Source organism: Pinus tabuliformis, chromosome 2_2 (genome assembly GCF_031772625.1).
Source record: "Pinus tabuliformis cultivar Carrire ecotype Pingquan chromosome 2_2, CPIR1, whole genome shotgun sequence".
NCBI classification, from domain to species: domain Eukaryota; kingdom Viridiplantae; phylum Streptophyta; class Pinopsida; order Pinales; family Pinaceae; genus Pinus; species Pinus tabuliformis.
In genome coordinates, this window is record NC_142300.1 from 665,054,141 (window position 1) to 665,074,281 (window position 20,141).

The window sequence follows — 20,141 nt, forward strand, 5'->3', positions numbered from 1 at the left end:
TGTTTTCTTTGCGTTTCCTTTAAAATCACAGTCCCTTCTTCTTTCCTTCCTTGCTTCTCCCTGCGCCTTCCTTTTTATCTGTGACCTTCATCCCTTTTCCTTCCTTTCTGCTCGTGATTTCTCCCTTTAAATTTTCGCTGCCCTGTCGCAACTCCTCGCCCTCCTTTGAAACCCTCGAGCTGGCTTTCATCCTTCGAGCCTTGCCGCTGTCTTTTCAACCTGCAATCCTGCAAATAAAAAGAAACACTCCCTCATTCACGCTCGCAACTCTTCCTTCATGTCTGTTGCCCTCCCTCTGTGTACTCCTTTTTCCTCAACAACTTCTCCTTAACCCCGCGTCCCTTCTCATCCATTCGACCTACATCATAAACGATACTCCTATTTCCTCGACCGTCCATCTCCTTTAAAACTGTAGCACTTTCTCTCATTTTGTTTTCATTCTTTTGACTTTGGTTGAATTTATGAGTGTGGCTTTGATTTTTTTTAGAAATCGAATTTCATTTTGATTTTTTTTGAAACAAAAGAAAATTTTTAAAGTTTCGATTTTAAATTTTTAGGTGTGGTTTTGTTTTCTTTGAAAGTTTGATTTTTTTTGTTTTTTTTAGGTATGGTTTTGATTTAGTGTGGTTTCAATTTTTAAAATTTCGAATTAAAATTTTTATGTGGCCTTTGGCCCATTAAAAATTAAATTAAACTTCTTGCCACATTAAAATTTTTATTCATAAAACTTAGCACATTAAATTTGCCGAAGGAATAATTAAATTTTTAATCTAAAGTTCATTTTTTGGGGTTTTTGTGTTAAGGGTTTAGGGTTTTTTAAATCTTAAAAGTGAAATCTTTTGAGGGGTAATTTTTTTAAAAATTTCTCTATAGTCAAAACACATTTAAATATTTTTTAAATCATCTCTAAAGTTTGACTATAGGAAAGCAAGAAATTTTTTCTGGATTGAAGGATTTAAGGTTTTTTTTTGAAATCCGGAATTGTTTGAAGTGTCTAGATTTTGAATTTCACGTTTCTATGTGGTAATTTATTTTCGGAATTTAATTGCTTATGTTTTTGTATGCTAAGGGTTTTGAACATTTTGTGCTTGACATCTATTGAGATTTCTCATCGTCTAATTAACTCGAAGCGTGGTTTTAATTGCTTGAATTATTTGATATTTATTGCATATTAAATACTTGCAAATTTTTCAAGTAATTGTTAATTACTCTTTCATGTAATTGTGGTAAATTGCATATATTTTGTTTCCTTATTTGAATATCTTTGAGCATCTACATAATTGACATTGATATTAAATTGTGAAGAGGCTTTTGTTCTCTTTGAGCTATAATTGCATTTGAAATAATCTAGATAAATTGAAGTGATAGGCTTGTGATTTAACTGGGCATTACATTGTGATATTTCAAGCATATTGTTGAGAAATTTGTCTTACAGTCTAGTAAAGTGAATATCCATTTTGGGCGATTAAACGTTTTGGATCATAACTCTGAAATAGATCGTGGCATAAGCGCTTTTAATTCTTGAAACTTCCTTCATCTCATCTTCTAATCATCTCGTGCATTTGCATATTAAGTTAGTTTTGCATAATTAAAATTTACTTCCAAGCATAAGCTTGGTCGATAGAAAGTTAGGTATCCATTCATCTTTGCTTGAGAAGCCTGCTTTTAATAGTACTTAAAATGGTGACCTTGCAGCTGTCAAAGCCACAACTCTCTACAGCGTTGGAGGCACCGGGCATGTTAGATTTTCAGGAGAGGTATCGTTAATCACACCTTAGTGTGCTTCACCTTATCTTCTCTCTGCCACATACTACGAAATCAAGCTCAATATATAAATGATCGAAGGGTTAAAACTTAAATAGGAATTTAACTAAAATTTATCAAGATTCTTACATCTCATATTAGCTTTAGGATCTACACTTTTTCATATAAGACAATTATTCATTCAAGTAGCAGTTGCAAATCAATTACTTGGTCCCAAATTTCCTAGCAAGATAGTTGACTCCATAAGGCATTGGAATCAATGGCTTAAATCTAATCGAATCCTATAAGTCTTGCTAAATCTAAGTCAAGTACTTGGTTGCTTGACTGTGTCTCCCGAACTGGTTGGTTCTCAACTAGTTCTCCTTCATTTCATTTCCATAGGGTCTACCCCCTTAGCCTACTGTGGGGAGACAACTTAAACGAAGAGATTGGGGATTAAGGTGACATCCCCTGATTAGAGTCGTTGTCGCGGTGCTTAGAAATTCTGTGCAACAACATTTTTTGGCACTGTTGTCGGGGACCAATTTATTGGACTTTGGCTTTATGACATTCGACATTCATCTCATTCATATTTCTCATTCTTTCATCTCTCATCAAGATAAGTTCCTTGTCCTTGGTTCCTTTTGTTGATTTTCTTCCTTACATTAGATTTTTGTCCGAGTGGCAACTCCACATCCTCCATCTTCTACAAGAGTGTGTTCTAGAAGACATCCAAGTAGCTTTGTTAATCCTGCTATGATTACACAAGCTCTCTTCTCGTACTCTTTGTGTTAATCTCGGACAAGAAGCTCTCTCTGATATCCATTTGGTTTTTCCTAACCCGGTTGAGCACGACATCATGGACGTGTTCGCCCCTTGTAACTTTGTTAACATTCAAGGATATCCTAATGATCTTTTAGAGAATGGGATGGATAAATTACCTTCTTTTCACGCAATAATGCAATTAGTGTTAATGCTCATTTGAAGGCTTTTGGTTCTTGGATAGGTAAGTATGCGAGGGTTGCTGATTATAATAATGAAACTATAAAAATGAGCCTTTTTGTTCTTACCTTGGAGGGAGATGCTTTGCACTGGTTTATGGAAAAAGCGTGATAATTCATTTGATTCTTTGCAATCGATTATTAATGCATATAAGGAAAAGTATGGAGATAAGAGAATAGAGAGGCATATCGTAAAAGCTATCAGTGTCATGAATAAGAGAGAAAATGAGGCTGTAGAAGAATTTAATAAGAGGTTTAATGATATTATTAAGGAATTACCTCAAGACTATAAACCTCTTGATAAATCTCTTTTGGATTTTCACATTGATGTTTTTAATCCTGATACATCTTATGAATTGAAACGAGCTAAGAATCGTGATTATAAAGTTGCTTATACATTAGCTGTAGAGCTTGAAAAGGATAAGAAGGCATTTGGGAAGTCTGAAATCCTAGGTTTTGATAGGGCTTCAACCAAATTGAAAGAGTCTAAAGGAAAAGAGGTTAAGGAATCTGAAAACAACCCTATGCAAAAATAACTGCAAAAACTTGAAAGCATGGAGCTTAACCAAGCAAAATTAATCTCTAACCATGCTAAGGAAATAAGTACTTTGCAGTCTAGGTTGGTTCAAATGGAAAGGGCTCAAGCGCAAAATTTCCAGCCTAGGAATCATAATAATAATCGAAGTAATAATACTTGGCAGAAAAAAGGCCAATCTAGTGAGCAGAGACTGCCTAATCCGCTTGAATCTACTAATCTGGTCGATGAAGCTCCGCCTTATTGTAGGGCTTGTGATGCTCTTCATGAGGAGGCTACTTGCCCCACGATTAAAAGGATTATGGATAGTGGAATGTTTGGGGCGAATAATCAAATAAATGTTGTTGGTAAAGAGTTTTCTTTGTCTATGGAAGATTGGATGGAGATTAAGGAAAACAGTCAAGATGTTAGGCCTTCCACATCATCTTTTAGTATAAATAATTTTGATCATGAAAAGGATGTGATGGTTAAGTTATTTGGTGAAAAGCCTTCTCTGGAGCAAGTCTTGGAAATTGCTTAAGATAAGGGTTTAACTCATCAAAGTAGGGATAAGGATCAAAGTGGAAATTAAATTCCCCCTCGAAGTTTTAACCGTGGTTCAAACTCTGGATTGGATGTTGATTCGGAAGTTGGTTTAATAACTCAAAAATCTGGGTTCCTGTCACCAAGATTTTGAAGATTCCTTCCCAAAGAGCTAAGCTATTAAAAGTTATTGAAGCTCCTCATGTGAATGTTTCTCAACAGAAGGCACCTGAGACTGTCTATCAGGATGCCCCTATATATTTGCAAAGTTTGGATTCAGATAACAAGGATCATCAATTTTTCTTTATTACTTTGATGGTTAATAGATATAAATTGAATAATTGTATGCTGGATTCTGGTGCATTAGTGTGTCATGACCAAGAGGGTCATGGAACAACTTAATTTGAGAGTTTCTAGGCCTTACTAGGATATATGTGTCATGGATTTTAAAGAAGATTGAGGTTCATGGGTTAATCAAGGATTTACAAGTTCATTATATCAGTTTACCTTGACATTATGATTGTTATGGACATTGTTGTTGTTGATGTGCCTGATGCTTGGGCTATGCTACTATCTAGAAAATGGGTCTCTGATCTACTACTTTATGACTATGGGGTTTTACTTTGATACAATGTTAATTCATTATTTTGAAATGGACCTATTTCCAATGCTGTTTTTATATACTCCATAATAAAAAAACAATGCTATTTTTCCTAAGTCACCTGACACGGGGATTCGGGACACGTAGGATTCAAGATTCGTGGTGTCGGATTCGGACACGCTGACCCCCCGAAACAGGACACGTTAGGACATGTTATATATTATTTTATTATACATACATACATACATACATACATACATATATATATATATATATATATATATATATATATATTAAAAATTAGATATCATCATATTTCTTACACAAATTTTAATTAATGATACAAATTTATTGATTTCAAACATAGATCTTCATCTATAGCTATTAGCATGCATAGTACATACAAAATTCAAATAAATGTCAGTGGTACTGGTCACATAAATGATAAATCTATTAAAAATTTAAATCATGATTCATAATTCATAACTGAAAGACAACTTACAACTACAAGATAGTAAGATAAACACACTGACAATTGTAGTTTTCTCATTAAGTCATCAAATCAAAATGTGTTACATAGGTAGTGTTGGTGCAATGCCAATGGCAAATAGAAATAGAAAATATAAAACAACTACAGGTATACAAGCCTCAAGGCATCAATCAGCATCAGAATCAGCATCACTGTCCCCATCATCATGGTCCCCACTGCTCTCCTCTGCATCCTCCTCCTCTCCTGTATCCATAGTCGCCTCTGCATCTGCTGGTATGGAGGTTGACCCCTCTAAGTCATCAAATCTAACAGGCTCTAGCACTGCATCATTGAGATCCATGTTGGCCAATGCCAACTCAACGGTGGTGTCCAGACCCATATCATCAAGAACAATGTTACTTGGGAGCGGGAGCAAAATCGGGGAGCGGGAGCGAAAACGGGAGCCGGAGCGACATATTCAGAAGCTCTTGGTTTGGTGCTCTTGATTAAATACGAGTTCCATACCCTAATACATGACAAAATTCAATGGAAACATTGCAATCCCCCAATCCTAAAATCCTGAAAAACTGATAAGTCTGCTGGATTTTGAATGAAATCTAAAATTCTACTTTCTCCATATGAAATCCAATGAGGCCAGAACCACTCTCAAACATCCTGAGTCATTTCATGGTAATGTTAAAAATTTAAGTAAAAGTGAAGTAAAAGGATGAAAATGAAGATTAAGGAGAATGTCACTTTTACTTTAAGAATTTAATATTACCATGAATAGCATATCAATACTAGGGCCTACACTTGATCATGAAGCTGCCAAAATGCTCTACTCCTTGCTGCAACAACACAAATCACTTGCCAACAGCACAAATCACTTGCCAAATGAAAATATTAATGAGCAAACACGCCCTTTTCTTTCCCGCACTGAGCTTAGCGAGTCCTGGAAACAGGACACGTGTCCCAAAATCGCGACACGCTTTTGAAAATTGTGACACGACCTTGGACACGACGTGTCATATGATTTGGACACGAATCCGGACCGCATCGTGTCGTATTCGCTGGATTCGGGATTCGTAGGGGGTTTAGGACGAATCTGGTGACTTAAAATATCATGTTCATATTTGTTACTCATCATAATTTTTTTTTTGTGATATTTGACCTTGGTCAAACTATAAGAATTTACCAAATTCCAAACAATGTTAATCTTTGCAATTATTTATTATCTGCTCAATTTTTAGAGTGCTATGATACTGATCTTTGTTCCAAAAGCTCAAGTGATTTGTTTCTGTTACTGTCTTTGTATGCTTGATCCCCTGATTGTTGTCTTATCTACAAATAGATCTTTCACTGCTTCACTTCCTCAGCACGTAGTTACCTAGCATAAATAAGGGGATAGTAAGAACATTGTTTTTCTTGATCCTTATGTCTGGGGGAATTGGAAAGAATCAAATGATGAACTATTCAGCATGGACCATGTACACAGTCACATTAATAATTGATTTTAACACAAGGTTCTTGTTCCTATTTTAAGCTTATCACAGCAACTGATATAATGTTTCAGATTGTGAAATGCGGAAGACTCGTGATTTGATTACTGATTTATGCTCTTTACATGAATTAGATGTTCTATCAAATTGTTTTGACTCTCAGTTTGCAGTTTGTATTGACTGCATTTGTTTAGATGTTTTTCACATTTGCTTTAATTTATGTATTTCATGTTTTGGACCCAACATACCAATCACATTTCTGTGTATTATGACTTTGATCAGGTCATAGACCATATCATCCTTTACTTGTAGGGATCTCAGTTTAAGGTTGTATCAGATGGATGTTTTGCCACCATGATTTACCATCTTTTATCAAAAGTTTAATAAACTTTTCTACATTCACGGGTTTGTATGTATGTAACAGAGCATGATGTGTTAGAACAGGGACCTTATTGCCTGGATGAATTTACTTGTAAATTTCACAATGATATTTATTCTTGTCAACAATTCGGGATCTAGGAAAGGAGACTTGTAACTTGACGTCTCCACTTCTGCTATATTGAGCTGGTAATTCACTGACATAACAATGTCATCTGCTTGCATAGTTTGTTTATCTCTATGTCAATTTTGCTCAGGAAAATTTTGGGCATTTGGGTCTACTTGGGAAATACAATTCATCCCACTTTTTAGCCCATAAGCAAGAATTAGTGTTGGTACTTTGCCAGCCCCACACTAATATCCACAAACAACAACTTGCTCACGTGTACTCTGGAATCGAACATGTGACCTCCAAGGAAAAAACTGATGTTCTTAACTGTTAAGCTCACTGAGGCTGTACAATGTTTATTACAATGTCTATACCAAATTGGTGTCAATTTGTTTCAAAAATGAAAATTAGGATATATACAAAGATGTAGGTGGTGGTAGAAGGGATGCAATATGTGTTTGTTGAAATGCTTATATATACTGTTGTGATTTAGGTGGTTGTATATGAGTGAAAATTATCATTGGTATTAGATTGCGTGCATTGGAATGCTTTTTCTTCCATCTTAATGGCAGATATTTCATGCAGGCACAAAGTTAAGAAAGCTGGAAGAAGACAAAGGAATCATCATCCGTTTTGTTCTAGGTCGAAGGTACTATCATTTTGATTAAGATGAAAGAATGTAGTGTTACTATGTTTGAGAGTTAATACTTTCAGAGGTTTATCTTTATATGATTTCACGTTTGTTTTTTTTACCTGCAGTGCAAACAGGGGAGATATTTATGACAAAGCTATTGATGATGAAAACCGGCAAACTAAAGATTTTTTTATTCTTGTAAGTGTGAATCTTTTACTCATCACATGGTTAACATGTTTGATAAAGAACATGGATATGCTTTTGGGGCATTCATGCATAGTCATTGTTTTCTTCTCTGCTCATTATACCAGTGAAGCATAAATATTAAGGGAACCAATGCCTTGCTGATGATCCAGGCTACGTGTGTCAAAGTATTTAAAATTGCAAATGGGAAAATGTGACTTTTGAGCTCTTTTTGCAAAGTCAGCTTGAATAAACTGGATTGGTCCAGGTTATTCTTTCCCTGATATAGTGAAGGGAAGAAAGGACATACCTTTCCCCATACCTCCAAATTCCCTAGCGCACTAGGTTATCCCATCATTCAATGACTGTAGTGAAGTGGAAGTCTTCCCTTCCCCTTGAAGTTTGCATGCAATGCTGGTTGCAATTAGTCTTTCATATAGTGTTTGCTTTATTAGGAGCACTATATATTGCAAGAAGCATAAAATAATTAGGTGCATAGATATAGAGCTAAATCATGCTCATTGAACTCCATGTATAACCATTTTGACCTCCTAGTAATATGATCAAATGTTGTTTATATTGGTCTTAGGACATATTTAGTTGTCCCTTAGTTTTCTATTGAGGGGGCTCTAAAGTGAATACGCTTGGGCCTTTTCTATTTCATGTAGACATACAAGATATGAAGTTCTTGCATGGCTAATATTGCCATGGCAAGAACTCTTAACAGGAAGACCAAGTCAACAAAAGAGAGCCTTAATATGAGGAAAAGGTCATTAAATTCTGTACAAATAAAGATACATTGATAATCATAAACATCAAAGAAGATAAATGCACATCCTAAGAGGGCTGACCTGCAGCAAGAAGGTAGACCATTCTACCTACAGACTGTTCTGCTTGCCAACAACCTACTCAACTGATATTACCACGGGGCTTACATGGACTAGCATTTATATTCTAGGTTGTCACCCTCACTTTTATGTGCATTTTCACATTTATTATTTTTGTTTTCTAGAGAGGAGATGCCATAAGCACTCCTCTTTTGGCCATTAATACTTGTTGCACACTTGAGTCCCATTGACCTAATTTTGGTCACTAGTAGACATTGAAGCAATTTCTCTTTTTTCTTTTCACAATTATTGTGCACCTCTTCATTTTAAGAATTTGGAAACTGTGTTAATTGGGTCAAGTCCAGGCGGTTGTGAGAAGGAATGTTATCCTCCCCGCCTAAGTTCAATTACCACAAGTGACATGTTGAACTCTTAATGACTGTATTGTTATACCAGCCTTGAGCCGTGTGTTGATAAAGCCTTGAGCTTATGCAAAATCCAATCTTCCCTAGGTACCATTCTCAGAATGAGGGGAAGTGCTTGATATGTTTCCTTGAGATGTGTAGCTCAAGGAAAAAAAGAGATCTGGAAATTGTGAGGAATTTAAACCTGCGAGTTTGAATGGCCATAAGTTTTGCATGACATTGGAAGTAGGTCATATGGCCCATGATTTTCATGTCTTATGGAAAGATCTCTCACTAGTGCAAATGTTGTTTGATTCTAGTTGTTCTACTGCAAATATACAACTCTGTGCACCTTATTGAGGTACTCTTTCATCTCTCTCATATTGTGTTTCAAATGAAATAATTCTATATGTTTGCGTTTGTTATTCTCATCTATAGATGAAAAAGTATGTTTCCATAAATCCATCATCATGAGCCATATAGTAGTCACTAGGATTGTAGATTAGAGGCTTGTACTAGCCTTGCCTACAATGGTAATTAATATTCTTATCCTCTCAACCTTAGGCAATACGCTTTCACCTTTAAGTTTTATTCTCTATTAGAGTACCTCCCTCCCATCAAACTACCTCCCAGACCTAGAGGATAAGCTAGAAATCCATTTAAAGTTTCCTTCTTTCAACCTTGGATGCTAGGAGTATCCCTTGCTTGTACATTCTCCCTGGATCATACAACTAGACCCCTCGATAGTTCCAGAGGACTTTGACAAGAAGCCAATGCCTTGTTCACCCCCTTTTCCTTGAACCATCAGACTCAGGAGACCCTTGTATCATTGGCCTCGTCATCCAATCTCTCTCTCTTGATAGGGTCTTGAGTTACCCAAATTCACTTAGTAATTTTAATACCATACCTATGCCATAGTTTTATACATTTATACATATGTTTTATTGTTACACCTATGTAGGTTTCTTTCTTGATCAATGTTTTTAAAACTGGAACCGGTGACCGGACCGGTCCACCTAATGAACTGGTTTACCGACGGAACCGGTCTAACTGGGATTGGTTTGGTCTAAACGAACTGGTTCTAGAAAAATACATCAAATAATTAATTTTTAATGAAACAAAACTATTTTTAAGATTTAAAACCATAATTCCAAGCCAATAGAGACAAAATATGCAAAGTTTGCTCATTTATATACCATGTAAAGGTGAATATATCGAAATGGCACCGAGTGCAATACATATCATTGACAAAATAGCAAAATACATAAGCAATGAGGCTCTAAATGGCCTATAAAGTCCAAAATCAATGCTGCAAGTTATGAGGCCATTGGCCTACTACAAATCTACAGTGTACATATGATCAATCATCAAGTTCATCACCACTACTAGCCCCAGGATCATCATCAGGAGTTACATAGACATCATCTGGTTTAGAGTCTGAGGATGCCTCAGCTTGATTTGCAACCTCTGTAGCAATGCCACCAATAACAATAGAAGTGGACCTAATGGAAGCACGAGTTTGTCGACCTGCACGACTAGTGCCTTCCATTGGTTCTTTGCCTTTCCTTGATGCCGCTACTAATCCTAGTTTTGATGCCGCCACAAAATCTGCTTCATCCCCCGCTAAAGCCATGTCGATATCAAAATCAGCTTCAAACACAGGATCTTCAGTTTCCTCCACCCTTTCTAATGTTGGATCAATATCGTCCAACACAATGGGATCTAAATCAGGTGCTTTGTTCATCATTTGGTTCCTCCTTAGTCGAAGGTTGTATTGCACGAAAACAAGATCATTTAACTGTTTTTGTTCCTTAAAGGCTTGGAGAGGGTGTTTTTGGAGGGAAAGCACCCTTAATTTCCCTCTAAAACCCCTAAACTACCTTGGAAAAGCTACACTGTGGGTCCTCGGAGGGCATGGTAGGTAACCAGCCGGTTTAGGACCGGTTAGGTCAAATTTTTCGCCACACAGCCTATTAAACCCGGTTTTTTCACCGGTTCCAACTGGTGGGCCTACTAACCGGCCGGTTAGACCGGTAGCCGGTTAGCTAGGCCGGTTTTTAAAACTATGTTCTTGATATTATTTTTGAGATTTCTAGGAGTTTCACTTGCATTCCCACATTGCATTCATATTGGTTGTTGTTAGTTTTTAGAAGCCAATAACCGATATTTTATTCCTAGCAAAAACTTATTGAATAAACACACAACTAGGTTCCTAACAAAATATTCACCGAGAGCAAATAACGATCTTAATCACAATGATACACACAAATTTTTGCCCAACAAGTTTTTCATTAATAAATCCAAACTTATGTGGGCTCCCGTCTTGGTATAATGGCCCACTTGATAAAATACAAATACAATAGCCTAGATATGATCCAAAAGATTTTCCCTAGATCGGTGCTCATTCTTTCCTGCAGATATAGATCTCCAACCTCTCTCCACTCCCTTGGACCCAGCATACCACTAATTGAGACGCCTCTCTCAATCTTGTGCTGCTGTTGTGTATTTCTCCCTCTCCCTAGTCTTGCTTTTATAACTTTACATTGAGCCAAAATCCTAATCTTAACCCTAATCTCAAAGTGGTGGACGACTGAGATTAGATCTTCCCCACTTGAGATCAATGGCTAAGATTAAAACTTATTCACTAAAGTAAATTACTTTACTTTTCCTAAGTTTCTATTAGCTCAATAAACCATAGTATTAATATGTGCTTTTTCCTAAGTTAGACTCAAGCTAAGTTACATCAACAACTTGCTCAACCTAGAGAAGTGTTCTAGGGAGAATGTGCACAACTTCTACATGCCTATATACAAGGCCTGTGTAGAAATACCTGCCAGAGCTACAAAAATCAACAGTTGTATTCTTTAGCTCCATTGACCTACTTTCGTGGTCATTTGTTGGAAATTCATATAGTTATCTTATCTTATCTATTCTTATTTTCTTGACTCCATTTTCCCACCTCAAACATGTTTACCCCTTGATCCTTGCACCATGTATTGATGGTTTAATGATGAATGTAACTCATAAACATCTTTGTTTTGTCCTTTCTCCCGACTCTTCCTCCATCTGATTCACTTGAGAAGAATATTGCTATATTATTTGACATAAGAATCATCATTTGCTTTCTTCCCTCCATAGTTTTTCTAAAGTATTCTGGCACAATTTTTTACCAAAAATGCCCCCCTCTTCTCTGATATTGACTACTAGTCTTAGATTTTGCATGTTACACACGACTTGCTATCTTAGATGCTTGCTTTTGGTTCCTCTCTTCTCTCTTTCTACCATTTTACCCCATTAGAGATTGGAAGCGCTATTCGTCCCATGAGTTTCAACATTGTAGTTGATGGGGAAGGCATCTCTAAAAAATTATAGGACCATCTTAATGAACAAACTCATGGCCACTTGGTAAGCGAATTTTAGGGATCACTACTAGATTGTGGATTGCATTTTTATTCTTTAGGCTATTATCAGGGAAGTTAGGCCATAGTCTTCTAAAGTCTTCTGTTATTTTGTAAACGTTTGAAAGGATTTTGACTTAGTACCGAGGACTTTCTTTTTCTAGAGAGTGTGGGAATTGGTTTTTTTGGGTCCTTCAACATGGCTACCATGGAGCTTTTTGAGATAGTTGTTCGATGGATTTGTATATAACAGGGCCTTTTTTTATTTTATCAAGAGCACCTTTGCTATCAAATGAGGTTGACTCTTTTCAACTACCCTTTTTGGGATTTATATCAATGAGTTGGGAAGGAACGTTAGAGAGACTACTCATGTAGATGATGGTTGCATCTTACACCATATGTTGATTGCATCAATCTTGTTTGTAGATGTTGTGGTCCTCTTAATCTGCTTACCTAAGGGCCTCTAAAGGCAATTGGATATCCTTGATGGCTTTTGTGACCTTAAGTAGATGGTAGTAAGCCATAACAACTAAGGTTATGATTTTTAATACCTCCAAGAAATTTGTGTAGGATTTTCATTTCTTCTTTTATGGTGGGGAGGTGGATATCACTCGGTTTAATTTACAGACCCTAGCTTCACCATGAGGCTTTTTTCCTAGCCTTGATTCAGTAAGGGGTGTGCTTCCCCTATTATGTTGGAATACCGATGTTTCTATTGGTTGATGTAGCTTAGACAAGTGTTCTAGCCTCAAGTGGTGTTAGTGAGTCTAGGAACACAAGAGAGGAAAATATCTCTAAGCCCAAGTTATTCTTTTGAATGGAAATGTCTTAATTAAATTAATTAATCAATTTTTAATTATTCTTGTAAGTTTTAACATAGGGAAATAGATTAATTAATTAGTAATAATTGAGACATGGTCAATTTTCCTCTAGATAATTCTAGTAAAGTTTCTAAGTGATCTTAGCCATTGATTATATCATTTCAAATCTAGATATTGGCCATTGATTTCTTAATGAGAGATTATAAAGGAAATCAATGGGCAATCTTGGAGATCCATTCATTGCAGTGAAGAGTTCGCAGTGACAACGTGGGGTTTGACACTAATGAGGGTTCAAGCAACAATTGAAGCAGTAAATATTTCTAGAGTTTCCTTCATCAATATTCTTCTAATTTCCAAGATCTGGAGGAGAAATTCTCCCAGAGTTATTTTGCAGACAGAGATGCCAAGATTGTGAGGAGAGGCCGTATGAGTTGCTAGTTTAGTAGATTGAGATTTCTAGTTGCAGAGCGAATTGCAAGAAATTAGTGCGATTGTAGAAAAGGCAAATTGCAGGAATTCACAGCGGATTGTTGGAATCGCAGTGCGAATTACAGGGGAGGCTGTGTCAGGTTGCAGAGGGAGGCCGTAAGCCTTCTAGTGGTTAGATTGACTTGTGGAGGTGAAGAAATATTTTGCTGGAGCTTTGTTGGGGTAGCACTGTTGTAATATTTATTAATTGCAGTTTTTGTTGAATAATAATAAAACCCACAAATCTGAAGAATTGGTTTTCCCTTTGAGGTTTTTCCAAGGACATTTTGTCCAAAAATAATTGTGTCCATTTTGTGATTGGTTCTATCAGGGTTTTCACAATTTAATTTTTGTGAATATTGCAATCGCGTTTTTATTTAGTATTTGCTGTGAAAATTCCTCAACCTGGAATCCCTACTGCATCAACTGATTAAGCTTCTTCTATTTGTTAATTTCTGAACAAATTATTTATTGCTTCCTACGACAAATATCGAAACTAATACATTGCAACCTTCACTTAATTTATTAATTTGCTGAAACAAGAGAACTGAGCAAAAGAGAAAACATCGCACATGACACCGTTGTTTTTGGACAAATGTCCCCGGAAAAACCCAATGCGTGGAAACTGGTGCAACAACTCAGAGGGTTTTATTATTATGCAATAGTAATCTGAGTACAATTCGTTGGATGCTCAACTAGCAATTCGATATAGAGAGATCAACTAGCAATCCGATATAGAGAGAAACTGGACAAAAACAATAGTGAGATGCTCTCACTTGTCACTGGAAGAATCTCAGCCTGATCACGCTGGACTGGAGCCTCTGTTTCCCCTCTACGTGGTCTTTGCGTAGAATTGAGTAAGCCTCACGCAGTCTTTGCGTCACCCCTGCTGGAAATCACGTTGCTCCTCCTTCCTTCTTACCCTCTGCTCACTGGAAATACAAAATTTCTGCCTCCTGGTCTCACACCCTAGCTCCGGCTTCTGAAACTCGATTTCCTTAACAGGAATTCGATCTCGCTCTAAGGACTGCGCTGCCACTGCGTCAGCTCTGTGTGGGCCGGTGTTTGCCTCTCTATGGATGTCGTTCTGCCCTCTTTGCCTTGTATTCTCCGACCTAGGAAAACTTCCTTCTTCCGAAAACTATCTCTGCCCCTCACTGCAAAAGATCACTTCGATCTCTCCTCTAGCAACTGCTATGCTGCCGTCTCTGAGAAATTCAATCTTCTTGATCTCTCTCCGTGTGTTTTCCGAATGACCCTCAAGCCTCCTTAAATAATTTCCTTGTTGACATTCAACGACCCAGATTAGGTCTTAATCTATGGCTAAGATCATTTTGACTTGATCCTTGTCTTCTTCTAGAAGTTACACCCATAGTTTAGATTAATACCCATTAATTATTTTAATTTCATAAGTTTAGACTCTGGGTGAAATTTCCCAAAACACTTTCTGGGTTCTTTGGAATACATGTGCCTAAGCCTCCTTGCAAAATTGAGGCTTAGAGCACATCCGATGCTAGTAGAAATCAACATTTGCAATATATTAATTTTGCTTAGAATTAAATACATTAGATAATTACCGATTGATTGCAATGAGTGATATTTTATCAATATTTCATAGTTTCTATTTCTATTTTCAAGACATCCCAATGAAGTTGTTCCTCTTTGATACCATCATTAAACCTACAACTGTTTATGGAGCGGAGGTTTGGGGACCTAGTTTGACTTAAACCTATTAGTGATGGGTTCAAAGAGTTTAGCATCATCATGTTGTAACATATGTTTTGTTACAAATGGGCAATCCTACAAGCCATCACCTAGCTCTAATTTGTGGCCTATCCTTTATGATTGGAGAATGCTTTTTTTAGACTTGCGTTCTCCATATAATTTGCAGCATGGCGAAGTCTACTTCATAGTAGGATAGGTACCCTTATCTCACTTGCTCCTTCAAGGGGGTTTCCTTGATGGGTCTTTCTGCATGTAGATGAAGTTGATTCTTGGAGGTCACCTCATATCTTTATTCCATTGGCATTTCTATAGTGTCTCCCTCCTTTTCATTACACTTAGACTCCCATAGTCATCTCATCCTCACAAAAGGAGTGAGGAGCAAACATTTTGGGGAAATATCTATGGAAGGCACCCCTACGAGTTGAATGAGTGTCCAATACATCAGAAGGGGTGTGGGAGTCTTAGTCTCTAAGAATGCTAGAGAACCTAGGTCCATCCCCATTATACAGATGGCCCAAACATGGTATATATATATATATATATATAATACCTATAAGAAATGGTATATATATATATATATATATAACTAGGGTATAATCATTTTGGATATAACTTATATTATGCATGTTATCACACAAACTCACACTTCTTGAGATGAACTCCAAAAAGATCAAATGTGATTTGAATGAAATTCAAGAGGGGGGCCATTGTCAACTCACTAATGCTCTTCTTACTTCATATTGGCTCTCCTTTGGCTCAAGGAGGTTTCCCAATTTTAAGATTGGTAGGATTTTAAGGCAATGAAATTGAAGGTGATATGAAGAGTAAACCCACCAAAATGGTTTTGAAGGAATTTAGAATATGAAATGCGATGGGAAGATAGGAGACTGGTGTGTTTTCATTGGGAATATGGGGTATACCTTGAGAAACCAAAGAATGGGTGTAAGGTGATGTGAATGTCCTCCTATAGGGTGATGACTAGGGTTGTAACCCAGGAAGATTCTCGTATGACTTTTACAAGCTCCAAGATAACTTCAAGGGATGGTTCTCCACTAGAACTCTTCCTATGGTTTACAAGATAGGATTTATCCAAGAATAATACAAAGAGTAAACGACCTCACCATTAGATAAGGACATTCCCACTTAACACATTCAACAAATAAATCCACAATACTTAGAGAGACCACTTAATCAAGAAAGCATTGCTTATCTATAAACCCTAGCCATTTACCATCAAGAAATTGCAAATATTCATCCACAAATCATGTCCTCAATGAGTGGCATTAGTCTTACAAATAAATCCACAAGACAAAGAGACCACCTACTCAAGAAACCATTGCTCATCCATAAACCCTAGCCATTAATCATTAAGAAATTGCAAAAATTTATCCACAAATCATGTCCTCAATGAGGTGCATTAGTCTTACAAATAAATCCGCAAGACATAAAGAGACCACCTACTCAAGAAAACATTGCTCGTCTATAAGCCCTAGCCATTAATCATCAAGAAATTGCAAAAAATTATCTGCAAATCATGTCCTCAATTACGTGCATCATTCTACCATCCACAACACCAAATCCATTACAAAATAATTGCAAGAAATTTCAAACTTGTTAATGGATTTCTCTCCCAATCGAGCAATGAGGAAATGAGAGGAAGTGCATCTTTGTTTATATGACATGCTCAACTTCCCTTACAATTAAAACATTTATTTTTTAAATTAGAACCCCTAATCTTACCTATAGAGGGGTAAAAGGCCCTCTTCAACAAATAATTAAGTTAAATCATATTACAATTGAGCTTTTCATGCCCATGTACGGTAATTAAATGACCAAAACCCCTCAAAATGAGATATCTCATTGATTGAGGGAAATATGAACTTCAAAAGTGTCATGTTGCCTCCAAAGGTCTTCCAAATGTGGACATATGGGTTCCAATGAAGATATATCTCCACCAATCAATGAGCAATCCTTCAATAGGGGTTGGCTCCTCATTATTAGCTCCACAGTTAAGACATACAAAAGGCGGCACTAAGTTCTGTATGTGTAGGTCGGCTCAAGCCTATATGTTAAGTTATGGTATGTTCTATGCTTATAACAGTTTACTTCTTTTCTTATTATATTCCACAGATTAGCAATCACATGTACATAAAGTAAAGTGCAGATAGAACATTAAACGATCGATAGAAAACAAGCGAAGACAAGAGACACAAGATTTGGCGGCTAGCCAGGGTCAAACCCCGCAATGTGTGGGTAAACCCTTTGATCAAATCTTCTTTTATCTTCAATAATTCAGCAGAGAGAAATAGTATAATAAATCTGATTTATATCAGCAACATTAGCATTAGCGGCTTCATCATCAAAACTAGGGCAGTCGATATCTCACAAGCCAACCATCGGATCGGCTTGATTCCACCACCAAAAGTTGCAGCCTTCAGAGGAGGTTCAGATCAACCTACAACGTAGTTCAGAAGAGGTTAGATGGTCCACATTGGTCAAAGTTTGGATCTGCAGTTGCAGCTTCAGTTTCAACAGCTTCCTTCAAACTAGGGCAGTCGATATCTTGCAAACCGACCGTCGGATCGGCTTGATTCCACCACCAAAAGCTGCAGCCTTCAGAGGAAGTTTAGATGAACCTACAACGTAGTTTAGAAGAGGAGGTTAGATGGTCCACCCTGGTCAAAGTTTGGATTTGCAGTTGCAGCTTCAGTTTCAGCAACTTCCTTCCACATGTGTGAGAGAGAGAGTCCCTTTTCTGCGCAGTAGAGAAGCGACTCTTTTCTGCGCAGTAGAGAGAGAGAGATGTGATGAGATGAGTGAGTGCAAATGACGAAAAGTCCTCCTATATTTATACACAACTATTGATGTTTGAATAGATGCGACTGTTGGGCTTCTGAGCCTACATGAGTTGTAGGTCTGCTTGATAATAATTCCATAATCAAAATAAATTCATATCTTCATAAATACTTATCGGAATCGGATGATTTTTAGATCAATCCTACACCTTTCGACGAGAGGAATCTAATAAAAATATTATCAGCCATGAATAAGATGACCCACATGAAGTTTGGCCCTAGTTGCCAATTTTAACACTATAACTTAGGTTCACCTATCAAATTTAGTATTGTATTTGTATCTGTCTATATAGATGCAACATATTTGTCATTTAGACATGTGCCCCTTGAGCTATAGTTCATTCTAGGATATATGCCACAAAAACATTACCAGGACTGAAAAAGGATTGAATGAGACAAGTTTTGATGTGGTTAGGAATGCCACTAGCCAGAACATGTCTGTGTTATGTATAAAATTATTTCACTAACTTAATTACCTTCATTTTTAGACTAAGGGGCATGATCAAAGATCATGCTCCCTCATGTAATGGCTCTTGGGCTATATTTAAAGCCAAAGTCCTCATTCATTGTAATCATCATTCAATTATTAATAAAATATATAAGTATTTCTGTCAATTAATGAGCTATTTGCTCCATTTGGTATCAGAGTTTGAAATGGGTCATTTTTGCGGAAGTGTGATAAGTTGAATTATACCACCATTCAGCGAGATGTAACCACTGAGCCCACTTATTTTGTTTGTCTACTGCATAACAACGAAGGTAAACTTTTAAGCACTTATTGTGAGTTTCTGTTTGACCGTCTGTTTGAGGATGATATGCAGAACTCATGTTGAGGTATGTTCCAATATGTTTGAAGAGCTCATTCCAAAAATTCCCTTTAAATTTTGCATCTCTGTCATTAACAGTGACTTTGGGAAATCCATGTAATTTGTAGACATTCTTGCAAAATATCTCAGCGATCTCTTTTGCTGAATCTGTTTTTTTCATTCCTAAGAAGTGTGGCGCATACTTTATGAGTCTGTCTACTACTACAAGAAATTTATCTTTTTTTTCATCTGACATGGGTAATCCTTTTTTTTCATATTTCTTCCCATTTTTGGTTTGGAATATTTAAGGGGTGGAGAAAACCCGGTGTCATAATGTTCTCACTTTTATTACGCTGGCATTGATCACATTCTGCTACATATTTTTGAATATCATTATTCATTCCCTTCCAGAAAAATGATTGGCGTGCATTATAGTAGGTTTTAAAAAAACCTACATGCCCGACTGACAATGAATCATGGGACTCTTTGAGAACTTTGGCTTTAAATTTGGAATTGGGACTTAGGTAAATTCTTCCCTTGTACCACAAAATATCGTTTTTCCATTCAAATTTTGAATTATGAGGAGGGTTATTGATTATAGCACTTGTTTCTAGATCTTTTGCATATTCACTTCGAATCTCATTAAGCCATTCTGGGACAGCCACTGAAATTGCAAGTAATGATGATTCTTCGTCTTTTCTGGACAGAGCATCTGCTACTACGTTTTCTTTCCCATTCTTATGTAATATATCCATGTGGAAGGCAACAATTTTTTCGATCTACTTTTGTTGTTCTGTAGAGAGTGTTTTATGCTGGAGGAGATGCTGAAGACTATTATGGTCTGTTCATATTGAGAATTTACTTCCCAAAAGATATTGGCTCCAATTGGCTAATGTGTGCATAATGGTAAGCATTTATTTGTTTTATGTAGACTTGAGACACTCTTTTCTTGTTGAGCTTCCAGGTTTCAAATGCGTTTGGGTGATCATCTTGCATTAACACTGCTCCTATGCCAAAACCCGAAGCGTCACATTCAATTAAAAACAGATTTGAAAATTCTGGAGCTGCCAGTACACTGTACAGGTGCATGAGCTGTTCGCTCCAGTTTGAAATTGTGCTGCAACAGTCCATGAAACTTGGTATACATTATCCACACTTTTATT

The 20,141-nt window shown here is 36.8% G+C and overlaps 1 protein-coding gene across 2 annotated transcripts in view; it reads left to right on the plus strand.

Annotated features, from left to right (window-relative positions):
• LOC149194370 (Galactosyltransferase family protein) overlaps positions 1-20,141 on the plus strand; it is a 148,649-nt gene that overhangs the window by 53,142 nt on the left and 75,366 nt on the right. For both annotated transcript variants that reach the window (XM_089405075.1, XM_089405074.1), the window contains exons 6-7: positions 7,443-7,506; positions 7,617-7,689. In XM_089405075.1, coding sequence (XP_089261201.1) covers positions 7,443-7,506; positions 7,617-7,689 — 137 coding nt within the window. The remainder of the gene's footprint in view (positions 1-7,442; positions 7,507-7,616; positions 7,690-20,141) is intronic.